The sequence below is a fragment of the Sphaeramia orbicularis genome, chromosome 5 (genome assembly GCF_902148855.1).
Source record: "Sphaeramia orbicularis chromosome 5, fSphaOr1.1, whole genome shotgun sequence".
Lineage (NCBI taxonomy): Eukaryota > Metazoa > Chordata > Actinopteri > Kurtiformes > Apogonidae > Sphaeramia > Sphaeramia orbicularis.
This window is the reverse complement of record NC_043961.1, coordinates 11571299-11587356: the sequence shown is the minus strand read 5'-3', so window position 1 is coordinate 11587356 and position 16058 is coordinate 11571299. Positions and strand designations below refer to the sequence as shown.

Sequence of the window (16058 nt, the reverse complement as noted above, 5' to 3'; positions counted from 1 at the left end):
AGAACCTGCCCATTTAAACACGTATAAATCGCGAATGATTTTGCAACAGTGGTCATTTTTGTGAAACACTCTGCCTTGCATAATTAGTTTGATTCCCAAAATGTACATGTGAGAGAAAAAAAAGATATTCCAAAAAATAGTAGTGTGTAATTTTTGTGTCCTTTTTACTGTGTTACATGCAGATTTTTGTATAAAAATGTGTTTTATCTGAAAAATTATTTCTTTTTTCTTTGAGTAAATATTTATTTTTAAAACTGACCCAAACTTGCTTCATAACATTAGTCTTCATCTGGTTTGAATTTTTAGCCCCTCTGTCCTGTTTTTAGGGACCAGTTTTATAGAAGCACCCACATGCAAAGGATTATTTTTTATCTACATCTAACCTTTCATTCGACTCTTTTAAAAATCACTGAAAGCAACGTTTTGTGACCGTTGCATCTGCTTTTAGCCACTTTTAATTGATACACATGACAGTTCTGACTGGTTTAGTATTGTTTGTTGTGGATATTTTCCTCTTTTTGTTGTCCGTTTGCTTTGTTTTCTCTTGGCCAGGTCGTCACTGTAAATGAGAATTGGTTCTCAATTGACTTACCTGGTTAAATAATGGTCAAATAAATAAACAAATGACTATATAAATGAGTAAAGTTCAATGACTCAAATTAAGGCGTTCTAATGAATTGATGCTAATGCTTAAATATATTTAATGTAGAACCTCAGTGGGCCGAAATATGACACATGTGGTACCCCTGGAAAACTAAAAACTCTACTTTTTCTTACTTTTTGACACGTATGGGTAGTATTGATAATTGAAAACTTAGTCTCTGAGGGTTAAAACAAACACGGAAACTAATCCTCATTCACTCCGATTAAAAACAGCACTTCCACCATCAATAAAACTGACCTTTATGATGCAGTTCTCACTTTGCTGATTGGTTAGTGGTGGCTGTATTGTTGGTTGATGGTCGATGAGGCTGTATTGTAGAACAGTTTTTGCGATATCCTGTACATTTCACCTGTAAATTTTAAACAAGGATCTTTTTATCGTCTGAAAGTTACTATATAAGAACTAAATCTAATGAAACCACCAGGTGGAGACACAAAGACGTCGGAGTTTCTTCTATGTCCTGTTCAACTGTGGCTCTTTGTTGTGTTCTCCCACCAGTCATGCCGTGACATGTAGCTGCTGACATTAGTAACATACACATCCTTTTATTATTTCAGGAAACTAACAATTTGGCTCGTAGCAAACCCACGGCTGCATAACCCGTTCATCCTGAGTAGGCTGTTAAATTACAAGGTTTATTCCTCTGGGAACAATAACACGCTTATCAGTTTTCTTGGCGGTTTGCCCGTTTTGTGGTTGGATATCTGCAGCGTGGATGACTAAAGGAAAGGGCACGTGCAACCCAAATGGAGGGAGTTTAGATAATGAATGTCTTCAGTAAGAAAGAAAGACCTCTGGCAAAGACTAAATAGCACAAATAAGTCGTAATATAGACAAAAGATGCACTGATAAATGACTGAGGGCCAGAGCTCAGACATGTGACTATGGTGCAGTGGTGGAATGTACTCATGGGCAAAGTTTAAAAGGAGTGATATTTTGCTTTTTTAAATGGAATTACGCAATTTAAAACATTTCGCTGTGGTCTACATAAACTGTAAATATGTTTGGGTTTGAATTGTTCATTAATTCAACTCCACAGGTCCATCTTCAACCCTATTTCTGAGTAATGACACCAGAAAGGTCATTTTGAGCGCTGGCCCTTTAAATGCCCCACCCCCTCCAGGTTGTTGACCGTGCTTTCTGTCCCGTTCAGCCTCTTATGTTCATTAACACAACCAACAACTAAACATTTTAGGTAATCGGCTCCAAGTTTGGACATATTTTCAGTTTTTACTACAACCGCTTCTGCTGATAAACAATTATGTCATACTCATGTTCGTCGGAAGTCTTGACCTTATTTTTGCAAATGTTATGATGTGCCTAACTAGTTATAAATGGTAACAAATTAAGCAGGAATTAAAAGAGGTTGTAGAAATCCACTCGATTTTTGCCAAAATGAATATAAAGATAGTTTTGCAGCACCTGGAGGGTTCAAATTCAAACTGTATGAACTATTAGGGTCCAAATACACAAAAAAATGAACCAAAGACGAATAAAAGTGGGTTTAGCAAAATATGACCCCTCTTTAATACTTTAGTTGAGTATTTCCATTTTATGCAACTTAACCCTTTCATGCATGGTGGTCACTCCATTGAACAGCTATTCAAAGCTGTTCTCTTGTATATTCATGGATTTTGTTGTTGTACTTGCATATCAACCAACACAGTGGACGCTTATGCATCATCCCATACACTGAAATTCATACCATTACTGTAACTTTACTGTTCTGGATAAACCTGATCTGCAGTAACATGTTGGAGTGTAAGTCAATTGCTAATTGTTATTAGAGTATAATTAACAGTTTCTTTTTTAAACAAAAAGTTGTTATTTTTTTTGCATATTATCTGAGTGAGTAATGACTAGTATTATAGTATGTTAAAATGTGAAACAACATCACATTAGCAGCATTAAAATTGTTTTTATTTCATAGTTTTCACACAGTATGTCAGTAAATGCATGTTTCTTTGCTTCAAAAATTAAACACATGGTGTCCAGCTGGGTGTACATTTTTGTAACTAAGTTCATAAGTTCATAAAACGTTTTCAATCACATTGTTTTTTTCATGCCTAAAGAGGAATAAAAACACTTAGGAGAAAAAGAAATCTTGATTAAGGTTCTCATAATTTATGCGTGAAAGGGTTAATTGTATCTCAGAGATAAATATTCGACATTTTATTCCACTGCATTTTTCTGACAATTAAATATGAAATATTGATGTGACATTTATTACCCCGCCCCCCAAAGGGGAGGCAAAAGGGGTATTATTTTTGGTTTGGTTTGTTTGGTTGTTTGATTGTTTAACACTTAAGCAGCAAAACTATTGGTTGAATTCATACCAAACTGGGTTTATAGACTGTCAGTGACCAAGAATAGATGTGATTACATTTTGGGAAAAGTAGGTCAAAGTTAAAATTTTTTATGATTTTTTTTTTTTTATTTTCCTAAACACTTTCTACTTTTCACACTTAAAGCACATTTTGCTGATAATACTCACAGATTTTTACGTGAAATACAGAACTTTTACATGTACTGGAGTATTTTCACTCTTCTTCTACTCTCTTACCCCATCATCATTCTTCTCTGATCATCTAAAAGGGGTGTCAAACATAAGGCCCATGGGCCAAAAGATGCCCGGCAAATGGTCAAATTTGGCCCATGGGATGGATTTGTGAAATGCAAAAACTACACTGAAGATATGAACAGTCGAGGATGTCAAAATTATTGTAGTTTGGACCAGTAAAATACTATCTTAATAACCGACACATTATGATAACTCCAAATTTTTTGCTTTGTTTTAGGGTAAAAAAGTAAAATTAGATAAAAATATTTACACTTACAAACTTTCCTTTCACAAAAAATGTGAATGACCTAAACAAATATGAACAACCCAGAGTGTTTTAAGATAAATTAGTGCAATTTTATCAATATTCTGCCTGTTACTAAATATTTTTTACGTATTTGTAGATCCACTGTTGTCTGTAAGTTGTAATGCATGTGTGTAAATGATAAACTGAGGCAGAATCTTGTTATAATTGCACTTATTTTTCAGGTTGTATGTGGTTCACAAGGATACTTTGTAGATGTGAACATTTTTACAATATAATTTAACTTTTTTCACTCTAAAACATAAAGAAAAGTTTTTCATTGTTATTATTTATAGGTTATTATGTTATTATTTGTTGTCCAGTCCAGTTAGGATCATATTGAGCTGAATGTGACCTCTGATCTAAAACTAGTTCTTGTGTTTTGTAGGAGTTCCTACGTGAGGCTACGACATTTATGCACCAACACGTGGGTTCACAGCACCAACAACCCCATCGACAAAGAGGAGGAAAAACCTGTGATGTTACGGGTGAGTGGTGACGCAGGTCCACGTTAACAGTCTGAATATTCGGATCAGATTCTACATATAAACACCTGTCGTTTATCCAGATTGGAACGTCAGCAGTGAAAGAAGATAAAGAAGCGTTCGCCATTGTGCCAGTGCCTCCAGCTGAAGTGCGGGATTTAGACTTCGCCAACGATGCCAGTAAAGTGTTGGCGTCTATCGCCGGGAAACTGGAGAAAGGAACGATAACGCAGAATGAAAGGAGGTACGGATGACAACATGAAGGATTTATTAGGTTTTTTCTTATTTCAGTTTCATTATGTTTTTTTTCAAGGCTGTGCTAGTTTGCTTTAGGTTTTATTTTCTGAAACTGTCATTTTCACTTATTTATTTACATTTCTTTTAATTATATTGATAATATGTGTCTAGTACTTAATGTAGAAATTGCTGCTGTAACTATTTTGAAGAGTATTTAATGTCTGTATTTGGTTTATATATACAGGGTGGGGAAGCAAAATTTACAATGAACATTTAGTTGTTTTTTCTCAGCAGGCACTACGTCAGTTGTTTTGAAACCAAACATATATTGATGTCATAATTATACCTAACACTATTATCCATACCTTTTCAGAAACTTTTGCCCATATGAGTAATCAGGAAAGCAAACGTCAAAGAGTGTGTGATTTGCTGAATGCACTCGTCACACCAAAGGAGATTTCAAAAATAGTTGGAGTGTCCATAAAGACTGTTTATAATGGAAAGAAGAGAATGACTATGAGCAAAACTATTAGGAGAAAGTCTGGAAGATACTATTAAAGAAGAATGGGAGAAGTTGTCACCCGAATATTTGAGGAACACTTGCGCAAGTTTCAGGAAGCATGTGAAGGCAGTTATTGAGAAAGAAGGAGGACACATAGACTAAAAACATTTTCTATTATGTCAATTTTCTTGTGGCAAATAAATTCTCATGACTTTCAATAAACTAATTGGTCATACACTGTCTTTCAATTCCTGCCTCAAAATATTGTAAATTTTGCTTCCCCACCCCGTATATATGTATGTATATATATATATATATATATATATATATATATATATATATATATGTATGTATATATATATATATATATATATATATATATATATATATATATATATATATATATATATATATATATTTAGGGCTATATCTGTCTTTCTTTGTCTTTCTTTATTTTTCACTCTGTCTTTTCTTTATTTTGTTGTTTTTGATACTGTTCGTAGATTCGTTACCTTTTCATACTGGTCGGTTCTGATTTGTGTTTCCTCTGTTCACATCTGAACTCTCTCCAGGTTTGTGACCAAACTCCTGGAGGATCTAGTTTTCTTTGTGGTCGACATCCCTAACAGCGGGCAGGATGTTTTGGAGATCATGGTCAACAAACCCAACAGAGAACGACAGAAACTCATGAGAGAACAAAACATCCTGAAGCAGGTTCGTCCGACAACGTCTGTGCTGATGTTTACTCGCACATACAAAAACTTTGGTCCATGTAGCAGTGTTTTTCAACCTAGGGGGCAGGACCCCACGTTGGGGTTGTCTGAAATTCAAATGGGGTCTACTGAAATTTGTAGTAATTGATGAAAAAAACAACTTAGTCATAAAAATATGTGGTGAGTTGACAGAGACAATCCCAATCCATAACAGACATGACAAACTATGAAGCTGAAACTGAAGCACTGTGGTTCTGTTTATCTGTCAAATGTTCATTGTGGTCAGTTTCAGATGCTGCAGCTCTTTCATAATTCATAGTTTGAGTTCTTGTTTGTTCAGTATTAATTGTCAGCCTTGTAAATCCAAGCTGGACTGACTGTACATATCCTGACCAAGGAAAATCAAATTCTCCCTTTGTGCAGTAATCTACACCTGGATTTACTGCCTCCGCCCACAATAATATACATTATATAGACTAAACGTCATCTAAAATTAACGTTTATTTGCAACATAGTATAGCAAACTATTACATGATCAAAAACAAATTAATTTTGGTAAAAAAAAAAAGTTTCCATTTTGGATGTCTTGGGGTCGCCAGAAATTTATGATATTAAAATGGGGTCACGAGGCAAAAAAGGTTGGGAACCACTGCCATATAGTGTATGTTTATGACTGGAGGTGACTTTATTGTACACTTGCCAGGGAAGATTCCTCATATAAAGCTCATGTTTACTTACACGTCTGAGCGTTAACTATGTTCAAACCGTCTCCGTTGCAGATTTTCAAGCTGCTCCAGGCCCCGTTCACAGACAGCGGTGATGGACCCATGCTGCGGCTGGAGGAGCTCGGAGACCAGCGCCACGCTCCGTTCAGGCACATCTGCAGGCTGTGTTACAGAGTCCTGCGCCATTCACAGCAGGACTACAGGAAGAACCAGGTGGGGGGGGGGGGTCACCACAGGTACACCCGCTCCTGTAATACACCGACCCACTTAGCACTCACACTCATCCGTCTGTGTCTTTTTTTTTTTTTTTTTGTTCTGCAGGAATACATCGCTAAACAATTCCGCTTCATGCAGAAACAGATCGGATACGACGTCCTGGCAGAAGATACCATCACCGCTCTGCTGCACAACAACCGGAAGCTGCTGGAGAAACACATCACGGCTGCTGAGATAGACACATTCGTTACTCTAGTGAGGAAGAACCGGGAGCCGAGGTGAGACTTAAGGTAGAAGCAGAGGAGGGAAGCAGAACTGGGCTGAAAGTTCACCAGTCCATCATTCTCAAGGAACAACTTTTCAGAAAATCATCGCATGGTTCTCGCACATTACAAACAGAAAATATTTGTTTTATTTTTTTTAGATATATATTTATTCATTTTAACAAAAAAATACATAAATCAGCCCCCCCCCCCCCCCCCCCCCCCCGCACGTCAATGAATTTACAGCAACACAGTCCTGACAACAATAAATTAATATGCTACAAATTAGTAATCGTGTATGAAATAAAAGAAAGGCAACAAGAATAATGTCAGAAATCAGCCTCATCAACCTGTAGATACAGATTGTGTATTTAGAGTATTTTTTTGTGTACTTTAGTGTATTTGATCATATTTTTAGTATATTTTTTTGTTGTAGTACTGTATATGCTGGTGTGTATTTTTGCATTTTGTATATTTTTTGTGTATTTTAGTGCATTTTAGTGTTTTTTTGGTAAATTTACATTTATTATTTTATTTTGTAATGATTTTTGTGTATTATACTGTTTTCTTTGTGTATTTTTATGCATGTTAGTGTATAACAACTATGAGGCTTGTTGAACTTTTATTTATGCGAATGGATGAATCTGAAATTGGACCAAAGATGCCTTGAAAAACATCTTTTTTATAGTTTTTATATGTGTTTTAGAATATTTTTAGTACATTTTTTTTGTTTTTTTAGTGTATTTTAGCTAATTTTTGTATATTTTAGTTGACTGTTTTTTGTGTGTATTTTTCATGTATTGTCGTGCATTTATTCATTTATTTTGGATCTTAGAGTATAAATACTTTGAGGCTTGTTGGACTTTTATTTATGTGAATGAATGAATTTGAAATTGAACCAAAGATGCCTTGAAAACATCTTTTTCATAGTTTTTTTTTTTTTTTTTGAAGTGTTTCAGAATATCTATAATGCATTTTTTTTTGCTTTTTTTTTAAAGTGTATTTTAGCTATTTTTTGTATATTTTAGTTGATTCTTTTTAGTGTTTTTTTGCGTGTATTTTTTGTGTATTGTAGTGCATTTATTTATTTTTGGATCTTAAATAGTATGAGGCTCTTTGGACTTTTATTTATGTGCATATAACGTCTGAAATTTGACCAAAGTCGCCTTGAAAAACATCTTAAAACATTGGAAATTCATCTTCCTCAAACCTACAGATACAGTCATCTATGGAGTTTAAAAAATTAAAATGTATTCTGTTGTTTATAGAGTATGAATGAACATGTTTGTGTGTCTTTGGCAGTTTTTGTTATTTTTCTGACACTTTCTGTGTGTGTTTGAGTTCTGTCATGGACTGTTAATGAGATGTGACTGGGGCTGATCCAGATGTCGACATGAAGGCGGCTTCGACAGTTTCACCTGTTAAAAAACTGAATGAGGTTCATGGGTTCAGTAACGTCGTCCTGACATGTACAGTACTCGTTTATGAATTAAATATTTACTCTGTGTGGTGTTCTGTGGTTTGTGCCCAGGTTTCTGGACTACCTGTCTGATCTCTGCGTTTCCATGAACAAATCCATCCCTGTAACGCAGGAGTTGATCTGCAATGCCGTGCTGGACCCGGCCAACGCCGACATCCTCATTGAAACCAAGTCAGAGCTTCACTTTATGTGGTTTTGACACATTTTGCACCATTTTTACAGGCCTGCTCATAAATATACACACTGTTAATATTGTGTCTATTCATATTTTATGTCTATTTATTTTATTCTGCTTTTAGTTTGATTCTTATTTTACTTTTTGTAAAATTTTATATTCTGTTTTCTTATTTTAATTTTTAGTTTTTGTAATTTTATATTCTCTCTGTTCTTATTTTCTTACTTATTGTTTTTTTATTCATATTGTTTTTTCATACACATAAATGTACTATTTTTATAGACTCACTAATAGATATACATACTGTTAATATTGCTTTTATTGTGTCTATTCATATTTTATGTCTATTTGTATTTTATTTTACCTTTAGTTTGATTCTTATTTTACTTATTGTAAAATTTCAACATCAGTGCTGTTGGGTGGAAACCTCTTATGTCCAAAATGGTTATTTTTCAGGAAACTGGAAACATGATGTATACTGTAAATAAATGAATGGAGTTAAGAGTTGTAGTCACAAGCCGTTTTCAACACTTTTCATTAGTTAAATAGTTCTAAAACCATCAGGCCAACATGAAGACTGACCAACTGAATAATTTTATGACAACAACAACAAAAAAAAGGACCATAAATGGACCTACGAGGTTTCTGCCTGACAGCAACAATTTTCTATTTTCTTATTTTCCTTTTTGTGATTTTATACTCACTCTAGTCTTATTTTTTATGTAATGTTTTTTTTTCTTCATATTGTTGGACTGACTGGAGCAGCACTCCTAATTTCATTGCACACACAATGACAATAAAAGCCAATTTATTTTATCCCCATGATTGTGCAAGTGTTAAAAATGTGTTGTTTTTTTTCAGATTGGTCCTGTCCAGGTTTGAGATTGAGGCGACACCGAACGGGGAGAATCCTTTGGAGGCGGAGGATGAGGAGGAGGTGTGGCTGTTCTGGAAAGACAACTGTAAGGAGATCAGGAGTAAGAGCATCAGGGAACTGGCCCAGGACGCCAAGGAGGGCCAGAAGGAAGACCAGGAGGTGGTCAGTTACTACAGGTAAAACTTTTAGTAGGTGTAGGGAGATGATACATGACACACAGATCTAAAACATTTTAATTCATGACCCACTGTGACCCGCTTCCCTTGACGCTGTTTGTAATTCAGCCCTGAGATTTATCCTCCTGAGACCCAGGAAAATTAAAGTTTTAGCTTTTTTACATTAAACAATTCTTAATGTCTTGATTGGAAACTACATAATGTGACAGTTTTTTCAGATACATTTTTAAATTATTTTTATTTATATATTTATTTTTAATGGAATGTCCTTTGCAATGGACAGCATTTTTTAAGTAAAACTTTTGTCCCCTACAGAGGACAAAAATGCATTGCTGGGTCTCAGGAGGTTATTACAAATGACAGCTACAATACTCAACATTATTAGATATATGGATATACAGACCTGTATTCTAAAGTTGAATGGCCCTCTCCATCCAACAGGTGTGATAGACATTGGATTTTATGTAATTTATTCTAATTTATCTTCATTTAAACTTTTTGAATTGTCACTAAATACACAAATAAATATACAAAAGACTAGTAAAAGTGGGTTTTAGCAAAATACGACCCCTTTAAGAAACTTAGACTTAAAATCTACAGCAGGTAAAACACTGACAGTGGAAACTAATCACTGCATTTGAGTTATGTAACAGAATTCAGGTCGAACTGGTGTCTCATTAAAGAAAACAGTCATATTAAACAAATATACTGGCTTCGCTGTTATTGACTGTTTAGACCCAGAAACTATTGTAACATTAGTTTTAACAAACTGAGGCCTCTTCATATAGATATGTTAAAATTTACTATACATTTTATATTACACTTATATTAGATTGTAATTGAGACAGGACCCAGTAGTGAACCTTGTGGAACCCCATGACAGAAACTACAGAATAATGAGGTTTTAGCCGGTTTCAGTCACAAATTAACACTCAAAGATCGTAAAGATGAAGAGCATCTACTTCTGATATTGTGTGATAGTTACAGTCGTGCATTTGATTTCCTCACAGGTGTCAGCTGAACCTGTTTGCCAGGATGTGTCTGGACCGTCAGTACCTGGCCATCAATAAGATCTCGGGTCAGCTGGATGTGGATCTGATCCTTCGCTGTATGTCCGATGAAGACCTGCCCTTTGACCTCCGCGCATCCTTCTGCCGCCTGATGCTGCACATGCACGTCGACCGAGACCCTCAGGAACAGGTCACTCCTGTCAAATACGCTCGTCTGTGGTCCGAGATTCCCTCCAAAATTGCGATTGACGAGTAAGTTTAATTTCTTTTTTCTTAGCGATGATTTCAAAGAGTCTCAGTGCGCGTCTTTGGATGTAATTTTCATTGTAACCTTCAGCTACGACAACGACGGAACCTCCAGGGATGAAATCAAAGAGCGGTTCTGCCTCACCATGGACTTTGTGGAAAATTACCTGCGGGAGGTGGTTTCACAAAACATTCCCTTCTCTGACAAGGAGAAAAACAAGCTCACCTTCGAGGTACGGCCTCCTCGGGATCGACGTTAACAAACGGCGAGTCACATCGGTTTAACGAAAACATAAATCATGTTTGTGATATTTGCTCCTGTAGGTCGTAAACTTGGCGAGAAACCTCATCTACTTCGGTTTCTACAACTTCAGCGACCTGCTCCGACTGACGAAGATATTACTGAACATTTTAGACTGTGTTCATGTCAGCACCATCTACCCCATAAACAAGATGGAGAAGGGCGAGGAAAACAAAGGTAACGTTCACAAATTACACTTTATTAATCAACGTTCTTTATTAATATGAATAGGTCATTATCCTATAACTGATTAGACCAAGGGTGTCAAACATACGGCAATATTTTTGTCCTTATATCTTATGATGATCTTAATAATAATACTACTAATAATAATACTAATAATACTACTACTACTACTACTACTACTACTACTACTAATAATAATAATAAAAATAATAATAATAATAATAATAATAATAATAATAAAAACAATAATACATCACACTTATGTAGCGCTTTTTTGGACACTCAAAGACGCTTCACAAACAAACAAGACAAAAAGAACAGAGAGAAAAGAGGGGCTCAAGAAAATGCAAGTTTGAACAGGTGAGTTTTGAGTCGTGATTTGAAGTTTTGCATTGAGTCTGAGTTCCTGATGTTTTGTCTTATATTTGTGTAAATAATGAACCACAAATTAGCTCAACCCGTCACTTAAGCAATACAGCGGTAAAATGAATCTAAAAACATCACGTATAATATTTATTTTACTGCGCAGTGTCTACTTTTCACACTTTAAGTACATTTTTCTGATAATACTCACAGATTTTTACTTGAAATATAGAAATTTTACATGTAGTGGAGTACTTTCATGCTTCGTCTTCCTCTACGCTATTTCCCTGTCATCATTCTTCTCTGATCACCTAAAACAGGGGTGCCAAATATATGACCCATGGCTCAAAACTGGCCTGTCAAAGTGTCCAGCGTGGCCCGTGGGATACATTTGTGAAATCCAATTATTATACTGAAGATATTAACAGTCGAACATGTAAAACTCATTTTAGTTGAGGTTCGACATTCAGACCAATATGATCTTAAGTGGATCAGACCAGTAAAACACTATCATAATAATCTATAAATAATGACAACGTTAAGTTTTCTCTTCGTTTTAGTGTAAAAAAAAAAGTACAATTACATGGGAATGTTAACATTTACAAACTATCCTTTCACAAAAAATGTGAATAACCTAAACAAATATGAGCAACTTAAAATGTCTTAAGTGATATAAGTGTAATTTTAACAGTATTCTGGCTGTTACTAAATATTTTGTGTATTTGTGGATCCACTCTGATCTGTAAGTTGTAATGCACATGTATAAATGATAAAATGAAGAGTAATATTTTTTTAAATTGCATTTATTTTCGTAAGGAATTTCAGGTTGTTCATTCACATTTTTACCCTGCCCCCGAAGTTTTTTTGTTTGTTTTTGGTTTAATTTGTTTGTTTTATTTGTTAACACTGTAGCAGCTAAACTCTTGGTTGAATATATACCAAGTTGGGTTTATATATTACCAGTGACCCAGAATAAATGTCATTATATTTTGGGAAAAGCTGGTCAAAGTTAAGATTTTTTATGATTTTTTTTCAAATCTTTTCCCCCATTTACTTATAATGGGCGAAATTTCCCATGTATATAAAGACATACATTTTTTTTAATTTACCTCAAACTTGGCACATATATAGAGGCAACTGATCTGCTGACATCAGCACATGCATAGACATGATGACATCAGCTGGATCGATGCCAAAATAAGCTACAACATGTGCGAGGGGCGGGGTTAGTTGTACCTGACACCACTTGTTTAAAGGATGTTTTGCAGATGTAAACATTTTCATAATGTAATTTAACTTTTTTCACTGATACTATTTTACTGGTCTGACCCAGTTGCTCATTTTGGGCTGAATGAGTTTGACACCCCTTGATTAGAAAGTGGTATCAATATTTTCGCCCCTGCAGAGTAGAATAAAAGACTGGATCGTTCCGTAAAATTTGACATGAATCTCAATCTTTTTCGCAGGAGGCAGTAATGTGATGAAGTCCATCCACGGTGTCGGCGAGCTGATGACCCAGGTGGTTCTGCGAGGGGGCGGGTTGTTGCCGACCACGCCCACTCATCAGCCTGAGGGCGACGTGGTTAAAACCCAGACGGAGCCGGAGAGAGAAGACATCATGGTCATGGACACGAAGCTGAAGATCATCGAGATCCTGCAGGTGAAACTACAGGGAATTAAACAGAACAACATACTTAGATCAGACTCACATGTTTTTATAAGGAGGCTGGTTTAAAATGACTTCTTACAGTAAATTATTTTGTTGTATTTATTCTTTGTATATGTTCTATTTATTTCTAACAGTTTAGTTCAGTGTATTATTAATGTTGCACTTGTATCCGACATTACTTGGTTTTATCATTATGTTGCTTTTTTCTGTATCATTGTTTCATTCAACCTTCCTTTTATCATTGTTTTATATATTGTTTACAGTTTAATTAATTACAATGGCTTTAATGGTGGCTTTATTCCATTGTTCTTCTCCCTCAGTTCATTCTGAACGTACGACTCGACTACAGAATCTCTTGCCTGCTCTGCATCTTTAAACGCGAGTTCGATGAGAACAACCAACAGGCTGAAACCACCACTGTCCAGAATGGAACCAATAATGTGGCGGGTCAGATGCCCGGTATGGAGTCACATGACTTAAAATAATAACCATTAAGATGTTGAAATGTGCTCCTGCTGTAGGTACTTTCTCCTCTTTTAGATTGTTCTTTAAACTTAGTCTTTCTCATGGGGCTCCTCAGTCTGTTTCTACATTTTCTTACACTCTCAACTGACCCCTCACTAAGCACCACCCCTCCTTAGTTACTGTTGCTACGTCTGGCAAGCTTTGGCAGTCAGCATATGGAACTACAGCATTTTCAGTGATATTACAAAAGAAAACTTCTGGGAAAATAGTTCTGAAATTTCTGAAAGAAGTAGACAGTATATGTCAAAAAAAAAAAAAAGTCTTAAGTGTTTCATTGTAATTTTCTTTGCATGATCATGGTTATTATGCCAACCAACCTGTTCTATATACAATCCTGTACTACAACAATTGTATTATGTTATTGTTTATTAGTTTTTCCTGTTTTGTCAGATTGTAATTGAAGGTCATGTGATAACCTGTGCTTTTCAATAAAGAAAAAAATCTACCAAAAAACAACAAAAAAAAAAGTGTGAGCTGAAAATATGGTCTGTCTTTGCAGTCATGTTTTGTGTTTTTACTTTAGGAAATCTGGACTTTGAGAACATCGAGGAACAGGCTGAGGGGATCTTTGGAGGAAGGTAATTCACCGCTCACTTTTACCTCAAAACGTTTCCAACCAACATAGACTTTGACTTCTCCCATAACAACCCAGTGCTAATTTTGTGTCAATTCCCAAATGAATCTTTCTATTTATCCTTTATTAAATGACTTACCACCATTTATTATAATATTATCCACTGTATTTTGCATAAATCATGCAATTTCTTTTATTTAGTTTATAATATTTAATGAAAACTTAGAGTAAATTCAAAGGTTATTGTATTAAAACTGAGAAAGCCGAAGAAAAATTCACATTTTCAGCAAATATTTCAATAACTAATCGTAAAAACAAGTGACTCCATCCGCTGTCATTGATCCAACTCCTTGGGTTTTACTGGTGAATCAATGTTATAGAATATGATGTTGTTTCCATGGTAACTACAGACCCTCTGAATGTCCAAATGGGTCATATCTCATGACCATGAAAAGATAAGAAAAGGCATTTTACACCAATTATTTTCATGTATTGATAGGATTAGTGGATCAACAGGTGTTAAACAGTTCAGATCAGTAGATGGTTTGTTTCTCCAGTGGATATTTGGGTCTTTATGACTTCATGTGTGTTTAGTGAGGAGAATACTCCGCTGGACCTGGATGACCACGGCGGCCGGACCTTCCTCAGAGTCCTGCTGCACCTGACCATGCACGACTACCCCCCCCTCGTGTCCGGAGCCCTTCACCTGCTCTTCAGGCACTTCAGCCAGAGACAGGAAGTCCTCATGGCTTTTAAACAGGTAGAAATCGGCACGTTAGTACTTCAACACAACCTCCACATGGACGTCAGAGCTTCTTCATACTCTGCCTCCATCTGAACGCAGGTCCAGCTGCTGGTGACCAGTCAGGACGTGGACAACTACAAGCAGATCAAGTCCGACCTCGACCAGCTGAGATCGATTGTGGAGAAATCTGAACTGTGGGTTTATAAGAGACAAGGAGAAGATGGGATGGATGGAGATGGACCGTCAGAGTCTGATAGCAAAAAGAAGGTACTGAACTCAACTAATGGGCAATCGTTACAACAGACACTAACCAGCCAGGAGAAGAGTTAATGATATTGATTATTTTATGCACCTTATTTTTAATTCTACCTTGTACATATCCTATACTGCCTGAATATATCCTTTTATATAATATGTCTATTGCTTCTGTCAGTAGCTTGGCTTTTTGTATATTTCCTGTTCCTCTTCTGCAGTGGTTAGCACCGACCAAAAATGGACTAAGGAAGGACATCCCAATCCCAGGACCATTTAGCATCTGTGGGAGGTTTTGGACAAATAAATCTGATCCATGAAGGTCCACCTCCAACAAAAATTAAGAAACAAAAATGAGCAAAAATGACCAAATAATTCAAAAGAAAAGATAAATAAAAACAATCAAAAGTAAGGACAATAATGAATAAATAATTTTAAAAAAAAAGAAATGAGCAGAATAATCAATTAGGACAATAATTATCCAAAATGAGCAAAATAACTGACAAAATAAATAAAAATGTGGGGGAAAAAAATCAAGAACATGGACACAAATTAAGTACATAATCCATAAAATGAACTAAATATTAAACACTAAAGGAAAATAGTCCAAAAAACTTGATGTAAGTGAGCAAATAATCAACAAAATAAACAAATATAAAGAAAATATTCAACATGAGCAAGTATGAAAGTGGGGGGGGAATGCAAAAATGAACAAAGTAATAAACAAAATGAAATATAAAAAAAGAGTCAACAACATGAACAAATATGAAAGGAAAAAAATATATAAAAATGAACAAAATGAACAAATAT

The 16058-nt window shown here is 35.4% G+C and overlaps 1 protein-coding gene across 13 annotated transcripts in view; it reads left to right on the top strand.

Moving 5' to 3' along the window:
• Positions 1–16058, top strand: part of itpr1b (inositol 1,4,5-trisphosphate receptor, type 1b) — a 223256-nt gene that overhangs the window by 63123 nt on the left and 144075 nt on the right. For all 13 annotated transcript variants that reach the window (XM_030135516.1, XM_030135523.1, XM_030135522.1 and 10 more), the window contains 15 exons: positions 3917–4016; positions 4097–4257; positions 5325–5466; positions 6245–6403; positions 6512–6684; positions 8201–8320; positions 9186–9377; positions 10388–10639; positions 10725–10866; positions 10958–11111; positions 12950–13143; positions 13473–13611; positions 14201–14255; positions 14846–15011; positions 15096–15263. In XM_030135516.1, coding sequence (XP_029991376.1) covers positions 3917–4016; positions 4097–4257; positions 5325–5466; positions 6245–6403; positions 6512–6684; positions 8201–8320; positions 9186–9377; positions 10388–10639; positions 10725–10866; positions 10958–11111; positions 12950–13143; positions 13473–13611; positions 14201–14255; positions 14846–15011; positions 15096–15263 — 2317 coding nt within the window. The remainder of the gene's footprint in view (positions 1–3916; positions 4017–4096; positions 4258–5324; positions 5467–6244; positions 6404–6511; positions 6685–8200; positions 8321–9185; positions 9378–10387; positions 10640–10724; positions 10867–10957; positions 11112–12949; positions 13144–13472; positions 13612–14200; positions 14256–14845; positions 15012–15095; positions 15264–16058) is intronic.